Source organism: Physcomitrium patens, chromosome 12, assembly GCF_059467195.1.
Source record: "Physcomitrium patens ecotype Gransden chromosome 12, ASM5946719v1, whole genome shotgun sequence".
Classification (NCBI taxonomy): Eukaryota; Viridiplantae; Streptophyta; class Bryopsida; order Funariales; family Funariaceae; genus Physcomitrium; species Physcomitrium patens.
Window position 1 is genome coordinate 14,200,625 of NC_143421.1, and position 22,281 is coordinate 14,222,905.

The 22,281-nt window shown below is 33.1% G+C and overlaps 1 protein-coding gene and 1 long non-coding RNA gene across 2 annotated transcripts; both read right to left on the reverse strand.

Moving 5' to 3' along the window:
* Positions 1-19,211: 19,211 nt before the first annotated feature.
* On the reverse strand, positions 19,212-21,292 carry LOC112289840 (protein ENHANCED DISEASE RESISTANCE 2). Its single transcript, XM_024535488.3, has one exon. It carries the CDS (start codon positions 20,525-20,527, stop codon positions 19,526-19,528), a length of 1,002 nt encoding a protein of 333 aa, XP_024391256.1. The 5' UTR covers positions 20,528-21,292; the 3' UTR covers positions 19,212-19,525.
* On the reverse strand, positions 20,783-21,902 carry LOC149988050 (uncharacterized). The gene is made up of 2 exons (XR_016505835.1): positions 21,591-21,902; positions 20,783-21,501 (listed from the first exon to the last, which is right to left on the reverse strand). It is a non-coding gene; the product is annotated as an uncharacterized LOC149988050 (long non-coding RNA).
* Between the last annotated feature and the right edge of the window lie 379 nt (positions 21,903-22,281).

The following is a 22,281-nucleotide window of genomic DNA, read 5'->3' on the forward strand; positions in this document are numbered from 1 at the left end:
TTTGCCCTAGGCGGCCGTTTTAGTAGCCGGAGGTCGGATTTCGACCCTGTCTCATATCCGGCCGACCCCCGGATATCAATCTAATCTATCCTAGTGGTTTTATAGCCCGATCCTACCCTGAACTTAACCCTAGTATCAACCATGCTAATAAATTATCCTTTTTATCCTTTTTTTACCATTTTATGGCCTTTCTAAGGCAATAAAAAAGTTACTACAGCCTAGAAGGTAAAATTACTATCTAGTTTTTATCTACTAGCTATTAAGTGAAGAAAATAGGATTAGAGGCTTTTATAAAAGCCTTGTAAAATATATTGAATGCTTGTTGAACCATGATAATAGAATATTAATTAAAATATTATTTTTTTGTCATATTTTTACCATATAGTCGTGTCACAACACGACATCCACCCCCTCTTAACCTACACATCCTCCGGTATGTGCCAAATTTAGTACACCATTATTCTTTATCCAATACCAAAAATCCATGTATCCATCTTGTACAAGTAAATTGGAAGCATCCAACTTTATACATGACCAAACCATTGGCGAGGTACAAATTTTGAAATGGAAAGATTTAATTGAAACTTCTTCCATATGGCCACATACATCTTGCTTGCATCTTTTTTCTTATTCCTTTGATTCCATGCTTGATTTAAGACGTCCATATAATCCTTAAATCCATTGTCCATGTCTTTATATTTGAAGATTTTTAGATTTTCAACCTTTGAATTCCACACTTCATGATGAATCTTTTTCTTATCAAAATCCAATTGTGCCCCCAATACATGTGCATTATCCATGTAACCTTGATCTTGGTCCAAAAGATTAGTACTCACAATTAATTTGATTAAAGCCATTGATTTAGTACCTTTACCTTTGATTCTATAATCTTCTTTCGCCACATTATCTTGTGAAATATCTATCATTTCTTCTTGAATGCATCTTTATGAAACATCATAACCTTGTGTTATCTCAATATGTTGTATTACTTCATAATATTGAAAAATTTCATAGCCTTGTGAAACCTCATGTTCTTGAAAGATCTTGCAACTTTCACTATAATCTTTTTTACCACCATGAGATGTTCCATCCAAATTGCCATCATCCACTTGCATAAACATATTCAATGTAGAATAGCCATAATTTTCATCCTTATTGTCATTAATTTCTAAATCCTTGAGTTCCATATTGCCTTCAATTTTTTTGATATTTTGACCTTCCATAGTAATAATTTGATCAAAGTCTTTGTTCTTTCCTTCACCATCCTTGATAAAAGATCCACTTTCTTTCATTTGCAAAAAATTGGCTCCTCCTTTGAAGTCCTCCAGTTGCTGTTCCATTTCTCTTTTTTCAAGATTAATCCCTTGTATTGATAAAGATGATATAGAAGCCAAAGTAGAAGATTTCTTAGACCATACTCCAACTCCTTTAGCTTGTGCTCTTTGTTGCTTTGCTAAAAGAATTGTTGCTTCTTTCAACTCTTCCCAATTGTTAGTACAACCATTCTCCGTAGACTCATCTGCAAGAAGTATAAAAAGTTAGTCTCCCATGGCATCATCAAGACCATTTAAAAATAATTCTATTTTTATAGCATCCAATGACTGTCTCTCTGAGGATGACAGTTGATAAAACCTCTTTTCAAATTCTTTCAAGAATTCATAAAGATCCATATGCGTGCCTGGTTGTAATTCTATCCAATCCAAAAAATGTCGCTTGGTAATCTTATCCTCATTTGCATCAATAAATTCTTTCTTCAAAAGTTCTTGAAATTTTGACCATGTCTCCACACCCCTTTCAAGTAATTTCTTCACCTTTTTATGAATCCCAGGTTCAATAGCCAAATAAAAGCTTGAAATCATCTGTGCCTCAGAGTTTTGGCATGTCTCCATCTCACATGTATAAACTTGTAAAAACTTAGTGATGTTGCATCCGTTAAACCTCCCAAATTTGTTGAAAATTCCTTGTAATGCCTTTGTGATATCCCTTTCAATTGCTTGTATCTTTTGTTGTTCTTCCATAAATATACAAAAAGCCTCAAAAAACTCTTTAATATTTGGTCCATCCAAAGTATTCAACCTATCCAAAGACTACATTGAAATATCTTCCATTTTCTTCCACAATGTTAAAAAAATATCCCTTGAAATGCTCCAATAAATAACTTATGATACGTCAAAATGCCCCAAGATGTCTATAAGCTATAATATACTCCATAATAATCCAAATATCACCATTGCTTTTCAAAATATCCTCCAAAGCTCCAAGTCTTCCAAAAACTCTAAAATCAACCTTGTCATCTTGCACCATCAATCCAAATAACCACATACAAAATCCAATACCTTCCACTCCAAATGTTCACATTGGATTCACCACTTTTATCGTATTACGTGCTTTCCTGCTCGAGAACGTGCCAGGCGTCTAGCTGTAGAAGGTAGTATGAAGATTCGCTAATATTCAAACAGTCTATCGGTTTTTGACTGTTGGAATATAAACAACTGCAAGAATACACCGTAAATCTATACGGATGTCCTTTGACTGCTCACCAAAACCCTTTTTGTCCCAGCCGGTAGGTCTCTAGACATTACAGAGAACCTCGAACAATCCAAACTGCTAATCTTCGATACCGCTTTATACTCACGATCTTGTATCCATTAACTGTCTCGTTAGATTAACCCAATAAATTTAATTCACTCCGCATACTCAATCCTACAGACACCCTTTTAATTCTTCATCACAGACGTAACTCGATTTCACAAAACAGTCAAGAGTAATCAAACCCACTTCATTAAAAATCCCGATTCACCATTACAACACTGACTTCAGCAACGATTATCTCAGTCTTCCCAAAATCCTATGAAGAAAAAAAAACCCAATTCTCTGTTTTTTTTCCCCGCTCCGAAGCATGAAGCTAGCCCTCCGATCCCTCTAAAAAAACTCTCCTCTCTCTCCTCTCATTTCTTAACCTTAATTCTGAATTTTTTCAATCTTCCGTCTTAGATCCAAAATTGGCTTCCGTCGTCAGAGCTTGGATCCAAAATTGGCTCTCGTCGTCAGAGCTTTCTCCTCCGTTTTTACCTTTAAGAGATCTTTTTACCAAAAGGACGTTCTCGGAATGGCACAAATGACGGAACAGCCTGAAACGGAATCGGAGCCTCGTAATCAGGACCACATTGAGTCGCCTGACCAATTCAAGTCTCATATTGGATAAGAGTCTAGTAGTAAGACCCGGATGTTCCCGTAATTGGATCAAATTGGTCCTTCACGTCAGATTGGCTGAGGCCCGTAGTAAGACCTGGATTTTCCCGTAATTAGACTGCATTGGATTGCCCGGCCAATTCAGGTCTCATATTGGGTAAGAGGACCCGGATTGGATTCTTGAAATTGGATCCAATTGGCTCTTCGAACCAGGCTCACCTCTCGTGTGAATTGGTCCTTTCTCTTCCTGCTGACTCCCGTTATTGGAATCGAATGGAGCATTTCAGTATGCCACGGCTGACTGTAACGGGGTGACTGAACCTGGCCACTCAGTATTTGCACTGGAGTTGATCGTTGCTCCCAATATTCGAGGTAATTGAACATTAATAAAAGTCCCCTTTCTTTATATTTTCATGGTATACTTGTGTTACAATACGACATCCACCCCCTCTGAACCTGTGCATCCTCCGGTATGCATCAATTTACCCAATTGCTGTTTGATTTAGAATATATTCTTTACGTCTTTGTCCAATTCGTCTTCGTCACCTTCATTATCCAAATCACTTTCATCTTCTTGCTGCGGAATCTCTATACCTTCATTAAGGTCTTCCATATTCATCTCCGCGTGTCTTCGTTTAAATATTTTTACTCGCTTCCATGCAATTGATATTTTCAATTTTGTACCATCTAACTCCCGTAATGAGTAAGTCGCATTATCATGAACAGTTGTTACTACATATGGTCCAAACCAACGTTTTGAAAATTTCCGCAAAGTACTATGTTGATTATCCAGACTATTGTCATAAACAAGTACCCAATCACATTCCTCGATTGCTTTAGATGTCAATCGATGTTGCTTATCGAATCGTGCCTTGTTTTGTAACCTTGCTCTTTTTAACCTTTCCAATGCTATCTGCACATCTTCTGATCTTTGCTCCAATTGTCGAATCCTAATAGCCAGAAGTTCTTCTCTTGTCAATCCATCTTCCCATGGTAGCATACTCCAAGTAAGTACCTTTTCTTCAATCAGCATAATTGGTTTTCGACCTGTCATAAGTTCTACTGGCATATATCCTGTCACCGAACTATGTGTTGTTCGATCAGCCCATAATGCAAATGACAAAAGCCGTGGCCACTCTTTAACTTTTCCATTACAAGCTTTAACTAATGCTTTCACAATCAGTGGGTGACCACGTTCGCTTTTTGCATTCCCTTCCGGATTATAAGCAGTAGTCAGTGATAGTTTAACTCCACATCTTTCAAAGAACTTGCGAGCTTCTTGTGCATTTAATTCTCCATGATCTGCAGTGATTTTTCCTATGCATCCGTAGCGGCAAATGACATCTTCAAGCAAAAACCTAAAAATCCCCTCTGTAGATTTTGTCGTCAATGTTCTTCCTTCTACTTGATTTGATAAATCTTCACGAGCTAAAACCAAATATCTCATCTGCCATAACCCAACTGGCATAATAACCAAATCAACAACTTATTTAAAATGAATAGCCAGAGGATACGTAAGATGAAGACCATCTCGATGTCGGATATTAGAATACGATTGACAGATTTCACATGACTCTACAAATGAGAGCACATCTCGATACATATTTTTCCACCAATATCGTTCCTTGAGTTTAACAAAAGTAGCCCAGATTCCTCTATGCCCTACCCATAAACTATCATGAAACTCCTTTAATAATTTTAGTTTTTCTTCCTTTTTGCCTATCACTCGTTGTGGCATCCCAATTCTTTTCTTCGGTCTCTTCCATAAGAATCCATCTCAAAGCAAAAATCCATATGCTTTTTTTCTTATTTGTTTGAATTTTTCTGTAGACCAATTTCCCTGCTTAGTCAAGGTATTCAAGTAATGACCAATATCCAATAATTCTCCTTCATAAGATTCTTTAAGAAATAGCTTGTCTTCCCTGTTGAGATTTGATATTGAATAGAATTTCAATCCGACGTCATCAATGTCTTCAACCATTTCGTCCTCCCTCTCGTATCTTGCTCGAGATAGCATGTCTGCTACTAAATTGTCCTTCCCAGTAACATGCTTAAATTCCGGATTTAGTGACTTAATATAAGCAATCCATCTCAACATTGCAATATCTGGCATTGAATAGTTAGTAATCATTCCAAGCAATGGCAAGCAATCTGTTTCAATTACTACTACTGCCCCAATCAAATAGTCCTTTTCAGCTTTCATAGCCGAAACAACTCCCCAAAGTTTTCTTTTGGCTTGCAAATATGCACGCTGACGAATACTTAAAACTTTAGCCCCAAATCGAACTGCAAATCTATTCTCATTTCAATCATCTTGACCCACAGCCCATCCAATGGCAATTGGACTAGCGTCCACAGTAAGAATCACTGGTCTATTGCACTTATAATCAACCTTCCTCAATATTGGAGGTGACATCAATAATTTCTTCAATCTTTGCATTGCCTGAATATGCCTTTCTTTCCATTTAAATCGGTAGCCCTTGCGTAACAGTTCATATAATGGATCCACTATGTGAGCATAATGAGGGATCCAGATTTGATAAAATACACATGCACCTAAAAACCTGCGAACCTCTGTTAAAGAATCACAATCCTCTTTCATCCTTCCAATTGCATCAATTTTAGTCGGATTTGGTTTTCTTCCGTAAGATCCATATAAATGTCCAACAATCACAACCTCTCGTACTCCAACTACGGACTTCATACCCGATAATGTAAGATGAACTTCTCCAAGCCGAGTTAAAATCTTTTCACAATCTTGTATATGATCAACAACATATTTGCGACACCCCCTCGTATCTAAAGTTTCATCCTTGTCTCCTTCTCTGCACCCTTTTATAGGAACATCATCCAGAAAAGGCATAGTCTTTTCTGGAATAAAATCTCTCAATACCTTATTCATCCCATTCATCATATACGCAACTGAGTTGGTCGCGCCTTAAGGAAGAGTGCACATTCTAACCAATCCAAGTGGTGTCCTCATTGTTTTCATATCTCTACTTCCTTCGGCAAGTTGAAATTGATCATAACCTGAATACAAGTCACCCATTGAATAGATCACCCTTCCAGCAAACGCCTCAGCAAATTCATCCACAATAGGTCCAATTCCTGCATTCTTGACAGTTACTGCATTCACAGGTTGCATATCTTGAATAAACCGTAGTGACCCATTCTTCTTAGGTACCGTAAACCATCGACTAGAATACGGCACAAACGAGGGTTCCAATATTTTTATTTTTATCTTTTCTTTTAATAGTTCAACCAATTTAGATAAATATACCCTCGGTACTGAAATCGGTCTTAGATTCCAAGGTACATGCGGTACAGTGAAGATAACCATAGGTGTTATAATATTTGGATCCACACACCCAATTTCATGAGATTCGAAAGCAAACGATCCACCTTGTTTAGCCAACATCTTTTTGAAGCAAGTAATTTCCTCCGGCAATAAAGAACCATCAGAACCAATCTTCAATTCTTCAAAAGTCACTTTAGTAAACTGATGTCCAATACTCATTGGATGTCTTAAACTTGCTTCTTTTGATGCTTCTCCCATTTGTTCTTTAGAATCTTCTGGCAATGGTCCGGCAACAGGCTTTACCTTCTTATCTGTCATTTTATATCTCGTCTCTACAGTGACTTCTGGTGCTTGAAAAGATTCAAATATGGTATAAACCTCTCTTGAATGAATCTCAACAATCTTATCATTATTCCCTAACCCAATACATGTAATCAATTCCAATGAATCTTCCAGTCCATTTTCTTCATAAACACCTAAAATCCTCTCATCATCTTGTAATGTACCTAACTTGCGTAATTCTCTTTCAATATTATATAATCTTTTTTTTTCTTTTCTTTTAAAATCATCAACTTTCTTATACATAATATTTCCATTCTCCAATATACCAATAAAACTCGCATCAAAAGCACCTTCATCTCGCGAGAGTACTTCCTCTTTTGTACCTCCATAATCTCGCTTTACAGTGGTATCTGTCCATAATCCTTAAATCCTTCAACAATCTTTGGCAATGGTTTCTCCCTCAACCTATCTCGATTCTGTTCATGGTTAGGAGGTACTGTTAGAAATTGTACAGCTTTCCTCCCATCCTCGCTACGTACCCTTACATAAGCAGAACCATCGTCAAGTACTTTTGTTTCCATCCATGTTGCCGTAATATAAGATTTTCCTAAAATCAACGGATAAGACGTTGTATCTTGAACAAAGAAATGTTGCTCCATCGCAACATCCCCAATCCAAATTTTGACATCTGGAGAAGCTCCATATAATTCGCCCCATGTGTTATTAGCTGCTCGTATTGTCCATCCATGTTCCATATCAATTGGCCATTTTTGCTTCTTATAAAGATCTTTAGATATGAGATTTATTTCAGAACCATGGTCGATTAAAGCAACAATTGGTTCTTCTATATCTCCTACTTTCACCAATACCTCAGTAGTTGCCTTTGTCTAATGCTTTCGAGTATAATGGCTCAAAGCTTCCATTTCCTTATCACTATAATCTTCAAAACGTACTCGTTGATTATACCCATTCTTTTCATTTGTTGGTTGCTTGTAACCAATATCAACCTCTTCTTCATCTTTATATATTCTTGCATCAATAGCATGACTCATTCCAGTTTCGCCCATTAATTGCCTTTTTCGCTTAATGATGTCAATGATAACATCATGAAACTCCTTCTTTGCAATTCCCAAGACTTCTTTCAATGTGAATTCCACCTTAGCGTTTAATATACGTTCTTCCAACACCCCTTTCAAATTTGTTGCCGCTTCAATGTCAGAAAGTAGCTTATAAGCAATTGATTTACTCTTATCTTTTGTATCCTTTGTTTTTTCTCTCAATGATGCTGAGGTATCCTTTACAGGCAATTCTTGTGAAGCTGCCTCCCGAGCCTTGTCTCCTCAAGTTTGCCTCTTAGAAGAATTTCCTTCTCTAGTATCATCAAAATTTCCTCGTCTCTTTTCTTCCATCAAAGCTTCATGTTGGCTCTTAGCAATATATGCATGAACTGAAAGAGACTCAACAGGATCCTCCCAACCTGTTCTACCTCGTATTGTAGCTGCAATCCTCAATAATGCTTCTCGAGGTAATATCCCTTCTTGCATTGTAGAAACGGCAGAAGCCCAAAACTCACTAGTTTCCATACTTCCACCAAGGTCATCATCTACTCTAGCACCATAACTTGCACTTTCTCGTGCTGCTGTTTCATGCTCTTTTAAGTAATCTTGAACCAATGCTCTCATTCCTCCCTTGCCAAAATTGGTTTGAAGAAGATCCTCCCTATCTTTTAATGCTATCTTCCCATCTTTTCAGCAAATAATTCCTTGCCGTATCATATTATTAAATTCATTGCAATCTTTTCTAGTGTGTGAAGCGTCATCACACCAAATGCATCTTTGTACGTATCCTTGTTTTGAAACATTCTTTGAATTGTTTGTAGAAGTATTCTCTTCAAGTCTTGCCAATTTGATTTGAAGATCTCACATTCCTCGTATAATTTCTTCCATCCCCATATCTGCTTTCTTTGATAAGGATGTCGAAGGTTGAACTGTAGGCATTGTTGGTGGTATTGTATGTACTGGAGCTTTGGATGCTTGTACTGTTTTCAGAATATTGCTCCTATCCTTCCTCCTTTCTCTTTTTGTAAGCAACCCTACCGCATCTTCAACGTTCTTCCACTTTGTTGTCAATCCTTCATCTTTTTCTTTGTCTTCAAGAAGGAGTTCTAATTTCCCTTGCAATTCTCTATCAGCAGCTTGAAGAAATAGATCAACTTTGTTCGGCTCCAATGTCAATTTTTCTACCTTCGACAATTGAGAGTACTGCCTCTCAAATTCCCTTAGTAGCTTTGTTGCTTGCAAATTCTTATTAAGCCGTTCAATCCATTCTAGAAATAGCTTCTTAGTAACGCGATCAGCATCTTCCAAGAAATATTTGTCTTTCAATGCATGTGAAAAAACCTCCCATGAATTCCTATAACGATCCGTAATCGATGTAATGTGGTTTCTTATCTCCGGTATCGCGGCAAGTCCAAATAATTCAACCATTTTCTTCTCAGAAACCCGATTTAATTCCATTTCACGAACATAACATCTTAAATACCTTGAAATATTCCTTTCATCAAATTGATCAATTTTATTGACCACTGCTTGCAATACTTTGGTTGCCAAAGCTTCCTTTCGATCATTGCTTTGCTCTTGCTGCATTGATAATGAGAAGGCTTGAAACATACTAGCAATAGACAGATCCATGTACATACCTTGTCCTTTAGAAGAGCCCCTACCAGAAACTCCTCCCAAAGATCCTTCAAAATTTTTATTTTCGTTCTCCATAAAAATAAAAATAAAATCAAACGAAATCCAATACCTTCCACCTCAAGCTTTCAGGTCGGATTCACCACTTATGTCGTATTACGTGTTGTCTTGTTCGGGAATACACTAGGTATCTGGCTATGGAAGATATAGTTGTTTTTACAAATAACAAAGAAACCCTAATAGATTTTATCCATGTATGAAGAATATAATTGAAATATCAATTTCCAAGTATTTAAAAACACTCCTCATAGTCATTTTAACCATACAATATTCCAATTGCTTTATTTCTTTTATAATTAAGTTTTTTTTGTTTTTCTTAACAAGCCCTAACCCTAGTTAGTAAGCTTTGACAAGCTGTAACTTTTGATTCAACTGTCCACTTAGTGTGAAATTTTGCACCCAAATACCAGTATAAGCCTTCTATATGCTCAGAAAATTTCAGCCCAATCCAACTTACAGATTGCAAGAAAACGCCCAAAAACTGCACTGATGACACTCGGCCGCAACCTTGAAATTTGATGTAGAAACTCCAGAAGTGATTTCTCCTTTGTCAACCGTTAACTCCAGCTCAAAATTGAATAGCCACTTGATCTCCAAATCTTCTATTACCAAGCCAAAAATTACGTCGATCCAACTAGTAGATCTTCAAATATCACAGAAACCCTATCCAACCCTATCCAACCCTTTGTACTAAAACCCAGATATCTCTTGATTGCATCGTTAGATTAACACAAATTTTTGTATACACTTAGTACACCCAACTATCCAGACAATACCAAATTTTGACCGATAGATGCTACACGACTTGCACAAACCGATTGAGAATGCAAACCATCAATGTTTTATATAAAATCCGAAACACCAAAATAAACACTGACTTTGAGCAGCGATTGCTCTCCCCTCACAAATCCTAATGAAACCAAAATAGTGACCTTGAAAAGAGCTTGAAGCTAGCTCTTCGATCCAAAAACCCGATCTAAAAAAACCCCCCGTATTTTGCCCTAGGCGGCCGTTTTAGTAGCCGGAGGTCGGATTTCGACCCTGTCTCATATCCGGCCGACCCCCGGATATCAATCTAATCTATCCTAGTGGTTTTATAGCCCGATCCTACCCTGAACTTAACCCTAGTATCAACCATGCTAATAAATTATCCTTTTTATCCTTTTTTTACCATTTTATGGCCTTTCTAAGGCAATAAAAAAGTTACTACAGCCTAGAAGGTAAAATTACTATCTAGTTTTTATCTACTAGCTATTAAGTGAAGAAAATAGGATTAGAGGCTTTTATAAAAGCCTTGTAAAATATATTGAATGCTTGTTGAACCATGATAATAGAATATTAATTAAAATATTATTTTTTTGTCATATTTTTACCATATAGTCGTGTCACAACACGACAACGGAGATTTGAGACTAGTTCATTGCTAATTCTCAAATACTACTATATTGACCTAATCATTGTACAACTAGAAGAAATGTCTTTATTGTGCTAAATCCTCATCTTATCACAATCCAAGAAAATATCATTATACCTTCCATATATCTTTATGTCATAATCTAATCTTTTCTTTATCTCTCAACTTCTATTTTATCTTTGTTTAATATACTTATTTTCCTTTTGCTTATCTTTTATCTTGTTCTATAGCAACCACAAAAGGCAAGTCCAAGAGTGCAAGTGGGAGTGGAAAAAATCCTAAAGCTTTACCAAAATGGCTAAATTACCATAGCTAAGCAAATCCTTACAATATAAGTTTTGTTTCTTTCAAAATTTACTCTAATTAATTGATTTAGTAAGATTATTAAGTCAAGAAGATTTTTCCTCCTAAATATTCAAATCCTAATTGACAAAGTCAAAAAAAAAAAAAAAAAAAAAAAAAAACTAAATGGATAAAAATCCACTAAATAAACTAAATTATATATATTTGATTGGATTTTTTATCCAATGCCACATCACATGATAATATATATATATATATATATATATATATTCAAAAAATATATTTTTATTTAATGACTTATTTTTTTGAATTGTACAATTGATTAAAAATTTTATTATTTCATAAGTTTACTTATTTGTATTTTAGAAAAATAAAATAAAATTTTATTATTTATATTCTTGTATTTATATTTTTAATTTTTAATTTTTAATTTTTATAATATATTTATTAATAAATATAAATTTACTAAATATATTATTTTAAAATAATTATTTTAAATATAAAATCTATGTATATATATATATATATATATATATATATATAATATTTTTTTCTATAATGGATTATTTTTAAATTATTAAAATTCAAATAGCAATGTATACTTAAAAATCAATTCATTGTCATTTTTTTATAATAAGCACCAAACATAAATAATAATTATTCAAAAATTAATATTTCATAAAAAAATATTTATTTTTGTATCATAGACTTTCATATGTTATAATATTTATATTATTTAATATCATCAAGGAATTAAAGAAATATCTTGTTTATTTTTTTATTTATATATTTATTTTTCTAATTATCAACTAAAATTTCTCATATTTATTAATTACTAATTTATCAACAAGATTACTATAAGAGCATCAAATTATCTAATTTTAAATTTTTAACAGAATTTATGACAATGCTTCATTAAGCATCTATTTATAAATATTTAAGACTTCTATTATCTTAAGCATAATTACTATGTAAGAGAACCACTTTAGCAATTTATGATGATTAAATTGATAGATATTAAACAAAATTAATATGACATTCTTAATTTTAAACTCACAATAATTATGATTTTTCTAATCATATTTTAATCTAAATAATTAATACTATATTTATACATACATATATATATATATAGATACAATCTTTTAAGATAAAAATGAAAAGATTAAACAGATTAATATCCATATTTGCACATTAAACTAATTTATTTAAAAGAAATACATATTTAGATGTTTCTTTGTGGTTTATTCAATTAACTACAAAAATAGAGAGCCATGTTCAAATACTTATTAATGTAAAAAATTATTAATTTACACTTTTAAAATTTAAGTGACAATATCCTCTATAATTTTAAATGCATCTTAGCATAACTTAAATGTTATAATATATATTTATAGCCTTGATAATCAAATTAATTATGATAAATAATTAAATATTTTTAAAAAATTAAATATATTTGTGATATGTATTAAGATATCACATACTCCAATTAGTTTATAAATACAAAAAATAATGAATAGAGAAATAAAATAAAATTAAAAATAAATTAATTATTTATTTATTAAATTTTTAACTAAAAAATTTTAATTATATAAAAAATACACTCTAAAAATCAGATTAAAACAAAAATTAAAAGATAAAAGATAACTAAAATTAGTTATTTTGTTTATAAAATAAGAAAAATAATTATATTTATAAATTATATTGAATATAATCTAAATTTAAATAATTTTCAATGAAAAATAAGAATACCGTATACTTTTTTTAATTAACATCAACAAGAATTCCTATGTAATTTTATTTTTTTTATAGTAGATGAATAATATAAAAATAATGATACATTGACTTCAGTTTTTTTATAACAAAAAATAATAAATTTAGAATATTATATCATAATTCATTATATTTAATTTATTTTATAATTTAATTATATCTAAAATAAAATAATTGAATAATACTTATAAATGATAAATTAAATATTTGATACTGGAAAAAATAACTAAATAATTATAGGTTTTTGTAATAACAAAAAGTTAAAAAGTTATAATATATATTTATTTATTTATTTATTTATTTATTATATTAAATATTTATAATTTAAATAAATTTGAATTTAGCATTTGTATATTTAAATTAAAAATATCTATAGCATCCATTAATATATAGTTAACTTTAATATTTTTTAGACTAATGATTTGTAAAAAGATCTTATATATATTGGCATATTATGCATGAAAGAGAGTTAAGTATGGTTGTAAGATCTTTTTCTAAAATCAATCCATCTTTTTTGCATGTATATCCATTAATACATTTATCTAAAATATGTACCAAAAGTTTTAGAATTTTCTTATATATTTAAGTATTTTAATAAATATATCAAAATCCCAGTTTGATGCTTGCAAGAACTTTAGAAATAATAAATATGAGAGAGAGAGAGAGAGAGAGAGAGATATTATAAATACGATTTAGAAATTCAGGATATGATATTTTTGGAATCGTTATTATAATCAGTAAGAAAAATTCTTAATGGACATCCTCTTTTTAATATGCAATCACCTCTTTTCTGCCACACATCCTCACATAAACTCATTAAAATTCTCTTATTGAGTAAGTTTGTAGTAAAGATAGTTTAAATAAAACTATTAAATATTTTTAGGTAAATAAAAAATTTATATGAAATTCATCATAGAATTTTTAAATTTTTAATAGACAAAACATAGATATATATATATATATATATATATATATATATATATTGCACATAAATCTTTTATTAAAAATTTTCATCTAAATATTTTTCATCGAATTTTTTTAAAAATTTAATACATCTTTTAATGTATTGAAATTTCTTTTAGTATATCATTAAATTTTAATGCCATTAATAATTTATTTATTTCTAGTTTCTTGCATAGTTTATTTGATTAAAGTCTCATACATTTTGATATACTAAATAAATTTTAAAAATACTTGATTTTTTAATAATATTTTGTCAATATTTTTTATATTATATTATTTTATTTTAATTCAATAAAAAAAATATAATAATATGAATACAACACAATATTACTTAAAATTAAGTAAAAAATTTAATTATATTAACACATAACATTTTAAATCTTATTTTTAAAAAGACTCTTTAAATTTAAAGAATGAAATTTTTATAATATTGGTAGAAGTCTCAATAGCATATATAGTAATATTTAAATATATTTTAGTAATAAAGTACTTAAAGCAAGTCTAATCCAAATTCTATCTAAAAATTATATATATATATATATATATATATATATATATATAATTGAGATTCTATTAGTATTGATATCTTAGTAATATAATATTATTTTAAAAATTTATAAAATCTATTTTAAATTTAAAATTATTAGATTTTATTTTCAAATTCTATATTTGTTATAATTATAATATCCAAAAGGAAGCATTAAATAGTACAAGCATAAACCAATAATTTAAGATGTATCAACATGAATAGAATCTCTAAGGTTTGTTGTTGTGATTAGATAGTGGTTTAAAGAAACTTGTTAAGGACATGAATGAAGACAAAGCTATGAAAAGATAATACACTCTTGTATCACTAATAGAAAGAAAATGTATAATATTAGAGGTAGGTATAAAATTAAAAGAAATTAAAATAGTCATTGCTAATTATTAAGAATCTATAGAGTCTTAAAGCAAGTCTAAACTATAAAAAAAAGTGTTGACAATAATAAGAATAGCCTTAGTCTTGCTTCCATATATATTAGATACCAAGAAGATATTGTCAAAGCTTCTTAGTCATTGTGAGGCTTGTAGCTTAAGTGGTAAGTTATAATTTGCTTCTAATGCAACTTCTCAAAAATAAGAATCTTATAAAATAAGTTTCAATAGCCAAGTGACATATCTATAAAAATCTAAATACCTAATCTAACATCTAAGAAAATTCTTTGAAGCTTTTTATAGGATATATTACTTACTTGACATATTTTTATCTATTTCTATTTATTTAATTAATATAAGCATTTGTTATTTAACTTTGCAATCCATTTTTTATTATAATAAAATCTTTTTTAAAATTTTTTTTGCTAAATAAATAGATTATTTGATGTCTTTAAAATAATAAAAAAAAAAAATTTATTATTCAATGATTATAAATTTATTTTATAGAATAAAACATAAAAAATAGTAATTATATGAATATTAATTGAGAAATTTTCTTGTTAGAAAGAAAAATATTAATTTATTTGGTTTTGATTATATTTATATCTATCTATTATACTACCAAATATATATTTTTAATATTATTTTAAAGAAATAAATTTTTTGTAAATATTTCACATTGTAGTTTAGACATACATAAGCTATAACACATAACAGAAAAAATAAGTCATTTAATTGGATTTTAAATGCACATTGACCTAATCTGTCAAAATACAAAAATACTTACAATCATTGCTTCTACTTTAAATCAAAATTTTTTTTCTTTTTTTAAAGTCTCTTGAATAAAAATTAAATCCTTAAGTAGATAATTATAATTTTTTCAAATTCACCTAATTTTATATAATTTTTTAAAATATCAAATAATTTTAATAAATATATATATTAAAATAATTATTAATTAAATTCAATAGACTTTAAATAATTTTATGAGATTTTTAATGTATATATTTTAGATAATAATAGATATGTATATTATTGAAAAAAAAATATTAAATGATTTTAAAATCTTGTAAAATTTATATTTCTTTATATATATATATATATATATGAAATACATATAAAATATTTCTATCAAAAATAATTTCTTTCACATGAAAAATTTACATATTAAAAAATATTGACTAGTTAAAAAAAACATAATAATTTAAAGCATTCTATATTATACTTCAATTTATTAATGTATGATATTTCAAAATATATTAAAGATATTTTCCATTGTTTACTTTAATAAAAATATAATATATTAATAAGCACATAAATGTGCATTCTTTTAAGATATAAAGTATTAGTTTTTTACTAATTTTTATTAAAATGTCAAAATTTGGATTATTTATAGAATGATTGTTTAGAAATTAATTTTTGATATTTACTATTTTAAATACTATTAAATTTAGATTTTTTTTCAAAGAAAATATATTGTAGCATTCTTTACATTAAATTAATTTATTTTAAAAAAAATTAAAAGACTATACTTTTAAGATTTAAATTAAAAATTACTTATTATTTAATTTTTTAATACTATTTTAATTAATTTTAAAATAATATATGTGTTTTTTTCTCAATTAACTTTTTCATATAAGATATAGTTCGTCTTTCAATCTTACTAAAATTTGAAATATTTGTTTCTTTTAATTTTTTATATGAATTTAAAATAACATGTAACAACTACTTATCTCTAGTTTTATCTTGTAAGAAATAAAACTACAAAATCATTACATACCAAATCTTTAAAATATGATTGCATTTTATATTTTCATAAATATTTGAATAAGTGTCAATTTTTTGTTAATTGTATATTATTTCTAGTATAAAAAAGTTTTATATTATATTTAAGAACTATCTTTTTGATAAAATTGTATTATGTTTATTATAGAAACTACATGTTTATTACATTAATCTTATTGTAGTTTTTAGAATATATGATTAAATTGAATATATATATATGCAATTAGCTTCCATTATAGTCAATCTCTTAGGAATAGAGAAATTGTTGATAATATAGTGTAATCTACTATATAGTGTTGACTATATAATATAGTATAGTGTAGGTTGTGTAGATCAAGACCAGCAAAATAAATCGACTATAATCGAAGTTGAGTTTAATAAGGTTGACTATAAAAAAGATTGATGATATATATATATATATATATATATATATATACTTAAAAATTAAAATCATTTAAAAAATATGTATATCAATAAAATAATTTACTACATAAGAAATTAATAAATAAAATATTCTTTCAATATATATAAATTTATTTTTTTATATATGATTGTAGAATGTTAATTATAAAACCATGTTTTTGTATCCCAGTTTTTTGCAATGGAAAGAATATATAAAGTAAATATTTAAACAATAGATATTTTATACATTCTCAAATTTACTAAGTCATATAAGAAAATTTTGTTGTATTCAACAAAATACAAGCTTTCTTGTTGTGCTATTTTTTGTTATGCTATTTTTTTAGTTGTAAATGTGCTTTTCTATTACCGTCTTTAACTATTTGCAGAATACTAGCCACAAATCAAACACTGAATTTTGTAGTTAACTGATATATTTCAAATTGAAATTCTTTTACACAACGAATGCAATGAGTTTGATCTTCTTGCTCTTGCTCTCACAAGCCAACTCCAGGCTACACAAGGTTCCTTTCCAACTTTGTAGTTTGACAACCTCCATTCATGAATTTCCATTTTTATTACAAATTAAGTCACTATGAAGTCTAAGGACCTAGGTCTCAAGAAATCCTTTGGTGGCTAGAATTTGACCACTGCTACCCACCAACAATGTTTGCTTTTAAGTATGCAAAACAACGAGATTTGAGTATTCAGCGTGACCTTCAAGGCTGAATCAGAAATGCAAATTTATCGTCAGCTTCAGTAACGTGGGTCTTGCAAATCTAAATGCTGTTGTGGTTTGCAAACAGAAAATCAGCAAATCGTCTAGTTTCAGTTTCAAATCTGAACAATCAAACGTTGTGTTCTAATTTTGAAACACCAGAGGAATATCTGTGATAAGATTTGTGATAACTGATGAGGTTTGTGTGTTTTGGAACATTCCCTGGACGTCGAAGGATCTGATTTTGATGAGTTCCTGCGAGCAAAGACTTCGTGCTATGCCGTTTTCTACAGCTTCAACTCCATGGTTGAGTGTAACCACCCCCACAAAGAGAATTTGCAGGAAAATGGAGAGAGGACTTCATCAAGAGCCCTATCATTTGTCAACGCATGCGTTAGAAACAAAACGCAAATCTGAGGATCAGGACGGATTCGCATCTTAAGGCACCCAATGGTTGCACGACAAGTTCCACCGAAAGCGTCGGCTATTGCCTCTGCTCTCCTTGTCAACAATCTGTTGCAAGCGACACATGGAGGTTTTTAGTATATCAGTTTTTTCTTCTTCATGTGACGTGAACCATTGTCCATTGTGGTACCAGTACTTTTTTGATGTGGAAATTTCCCAGGTAGTACCTTCTAAGATACTCTTGTGAAATAATTTACACCTGAGATGGGTCCGAAATGAGCTGTAACTGCTGTTTCATTACTGTCTGGAGCTACATTGGCAACGATGCCAAGCGAATGGCCAAATTCACTTTTCATGCCACCATTACTGACGTGATTTGGGCTACGCTCTAGATTGTGTGCTCAGAGAAATCGGTGTAATCCTAGAAATATCATATGTTGCAGCAGATACACGGAGAAATTTTAGCCTCGCACTCTCGTGTGCCCTAATCAGGATACGTAGCTCACGACAGCTTAGAAACTAAACCAAAACAGAGGAAGGATCATGTTAAATCGCTACAGAATGACATGCAAGAAGCAACTTTTGAGCTTTTGAAAGCGCTGAAATACCCAACACAAATATGACTATTCCATCCATTGTGATGAGTTCTCACAGCAGCATGGGTACCATTGGAATTGCAGAAAGTGATTAGAAAGGAAGACCTTGCCAGGTCCTGCTGTGGAAAGCAATGCATGGGCGACGACCACTACAATCTGTGGGGCAGCCCAAGCACAGACTGACATCAGAGCTGGTGAACAAATGGCGATGACATCAAGGCTGGACAGTACACCCTGCAGCGATCAGTTCTGACAGAAATCTTCCAGAACACTTTGCACTGCACCTCTCATGGACGCGATGGGTTTTTACCCCTCCCACGCATTCAATGTGAGCAGTGCATCCAAAAGAATCAGCGTAAAACCATACAGATGCAGAGCAAACATCCAAGAAATGCAACGCCTTCAGGGCCCCCACTGTGAATAATCGGTTATCCGTGGTACTCTGGACGTTGCCAGAGATGTATAGAGAATGGCCTTCGTTTTACATGCCGAAGCTTGAGAATTCAGTTAGCTTCTCGTATTCGATCGAAACACTACGAATGTTGCATAGTTCTACAAAATTAGGAATGTGCTTATCGAATGCTCACTCTGAGCAGCAGAGCTTCATGACCTCACTTGTGCATCCTTCACCAATAATTACACCAGGCAAGTAGAGAGCCTGAGAACTTTCCATCAAAACGATCGAAGGTGAGATTTTTCGGGTGTCTATCGTCATTATCATCAACTACATTATTTCTCTCCAACGTCTTCTGCATCAACTCTCCCATTCTTGCTCCCATGGCCGCCGAATTTAGACAAACTCTTGCCAAATTTGCGCCAGTACAAGCTGGATTGGTATACCGGCTGGTGGTGGCTGGGTAAAGCGCTGTTTTCATGGTGAACCTCAAGGTAAGAAGCCGTCTCCATCTCTATTTGGGCGATGCGTACCGCCCCAAGCAGCTTCTCGGGCAACTCCTCGTCGCTCTGGGCCTCGATAAGGAAGGCCATGTCAACGGACACGGTCGTAACGTAACCCAGAGCCAAATGCAAGATCGCATTCGCTACAGTGGAGGAGCCGATATCTACGTCGATTTCCAGGTAGTTGTGTCCTCTCATGTACCGGCATGTGAGAGCTCTGCCCAACAGGCATGCGGCATGATTCCCTACTGCCGTTTTGACGATCCATGGGCCCTTCACAATCCGATTGATTAGCTTGAACCTGCTGTTCCGAAACGCATCGTCTTGGTGGATGAACCGGTATAACAAGGAGCCCTCCACAATGGGCTCGTCCGTCACAAAATAGAACACGGCACTGTGGTGATCCTTACCTGGGACCTGCAAATTGATAGCCACGATGAAGGATGTTTTCCGAGCTTCTCCGCTCGCCTTCTCAAACGCTTGCATCACCCTGTTACCAGGATGGGCCAGCACGTGGTCCAGCTTTCCGTTGGAGCGCAACCAATCCACGCCCAAGGGTTCCAGCAGCGCTTCCGAGCACGGCGTTTTCAACTTCTTCTGAAAATAATTCAGCCCGCGCACCATGAACAAACTTGCCTGGGGCGACGCCCATCCGTGCTCTCCATCCTCAAGCTCCACATTCCGCAACGATCCCCCTTCCAGCACCTCCTTCACCCAGTCTTCCTCTCTCACATCCTTTTTCGACGCTCCACGCTCCATATTCTCCTTCGTCAACACCTCCTCCCGCACTGGAACAACCGCGTGCATCCTCTGACACCCTCCACTCCCTCTCATACTGTTTCACTGTCCAATTTCCGCCAATTGCCCAAATCGCCCATATCATCAACAACTCCTCTCCTTCCTCCTTCCTCCGCCTCTTCCTCCTCAACAATACTAATCCCCCAACGTCTCTAAAAAGACTAAAACCATTTACCCAAACCACCAACACGACTCACCTTAAGATCACCGCACGAACGCGTACAACAACAAACTACAACACCCCTGGCACAGAATACCAAATAATAATAATAATAATATCAATGACCCAGCTTTTATACGATTAAAAAAGAGGTGGAAGCGATTATATTCAGAAATCGTCCAGAGGGATGTACGTTACTGCTTTAACAATCCTGAGCGGGGAAGGAATAGCAACGATCGACAGAGATGAGGACAGTGTCCTTTTTCTTGCCGGTTTTTTCGTCCACAAATTTTTGAGCGTGGGTGAGTGTGGGGGTGTGGTCTAAGGGGACCGCCAGTGATGCTTCCTTTTAATTGCCACGCTCCCTTCTGATTCTGTCCCTCACCAACCTGGCTGGTCCGATGCTTCTCTACTTAATTAGATACCTATTTTGGGGAAAACATAGTTTCAGTGGCAATTTTTCAGCCTCGGGACGCCATTGTTCGCCGCATGTGCGTCCCATGCAGTCGAAACAAGCTGCCATTCCCCTTCCACACTCCCTCGAGGAACCACCCTGGCCCCCGAAACTCCGTCAATATCGTCATGAGCTTGTCACACTGGCTACGTGGCGCAGAATCTGCCGGATGAATGGTCGCCCCCAGTTCTCGAGATTGGCGACTCCTCGACGGACGACAGTCCGGCTCTTGAAGGGTTCTTCCCCCTCACCAGTCTCGGTTGATCGCTCCTAGGAATTGCAGAACGTACCCCCACAGACTGTGACGTTCTAGAATCTCCCCAACTTCCCCATCACTCCACAATCTTTGACAAATCCTCCTGGAAACGGAAAATGATGCCGAATCGAAGCCCAACTCTGCACCATTCAGCAATGGTCAGTCAGGCCATCAACTTCAAAATCAAAAGAGGGAACCCGAAGTAAAAAAATATGTAAAAGAATCCTACGATAATGCCCCAAGGCCGCGATGGATTATCGGAAATTTAATTATTTGCTTCGTGTCTTTCGTCTTCTTCTTCGTACTCATCCTTTTCGACCTGCCGAAAGCCACGGCAACGAGTGCCTCCAAAGTTGGTCTCCATTGCACGCGCTCTTTCCCACAAAACATTAATCCGTCACCCTACGATTCTCCCGTCGTGGACGCCACACTGCGATTGTAGTCAATCGCACAGTCAAGTATCTCGATCGCCACGCTGTAGTTCTTCTTTCATCGACGATAAAAACCTATTTCGGGAAGGGCCTGCCATCGCCACTGACAGGCTACGTCATCAAAACTATCCGCGTTACTTCAGCTTTTTCTGTAGCCGTCCATGTTGGCGTCAGGATTTGGACGGTGTGTGGGGCGTGTGTGAGAGTGTGTGTGTGTTTGACACTCTGAAGAGCTGGTGGTGGTGGTGCCTCGTCGAAGCAAAGCCCTTACGCGGACGAAAGTTAGGGTTTCGGATCTCAGCCTCGGAAATGGAGAACACCCAAATTATAATTCTCTTTCTCCAAAAACTGGGTGTGTGACGAATATGAGATTCTCAATTACATTCGACTAAATCAGTCACATGCTAGGAAATATAGTTGTGCATATCTTGTCAAGGATTTCTGCCATAACAAACTTGGTATTTGAAATTAATTGAAATTACAAGCTTT

Excerpts from the sequence above, each read along its gene's own strand:
- LOC112289840 (XM_024535488.3), bottom strand. The coding sequence starts at position 20,527 with ATGAGAGGGAGTGGAGGGTGTCAGAGGATGCACGCGGTTGTTCCAGTG.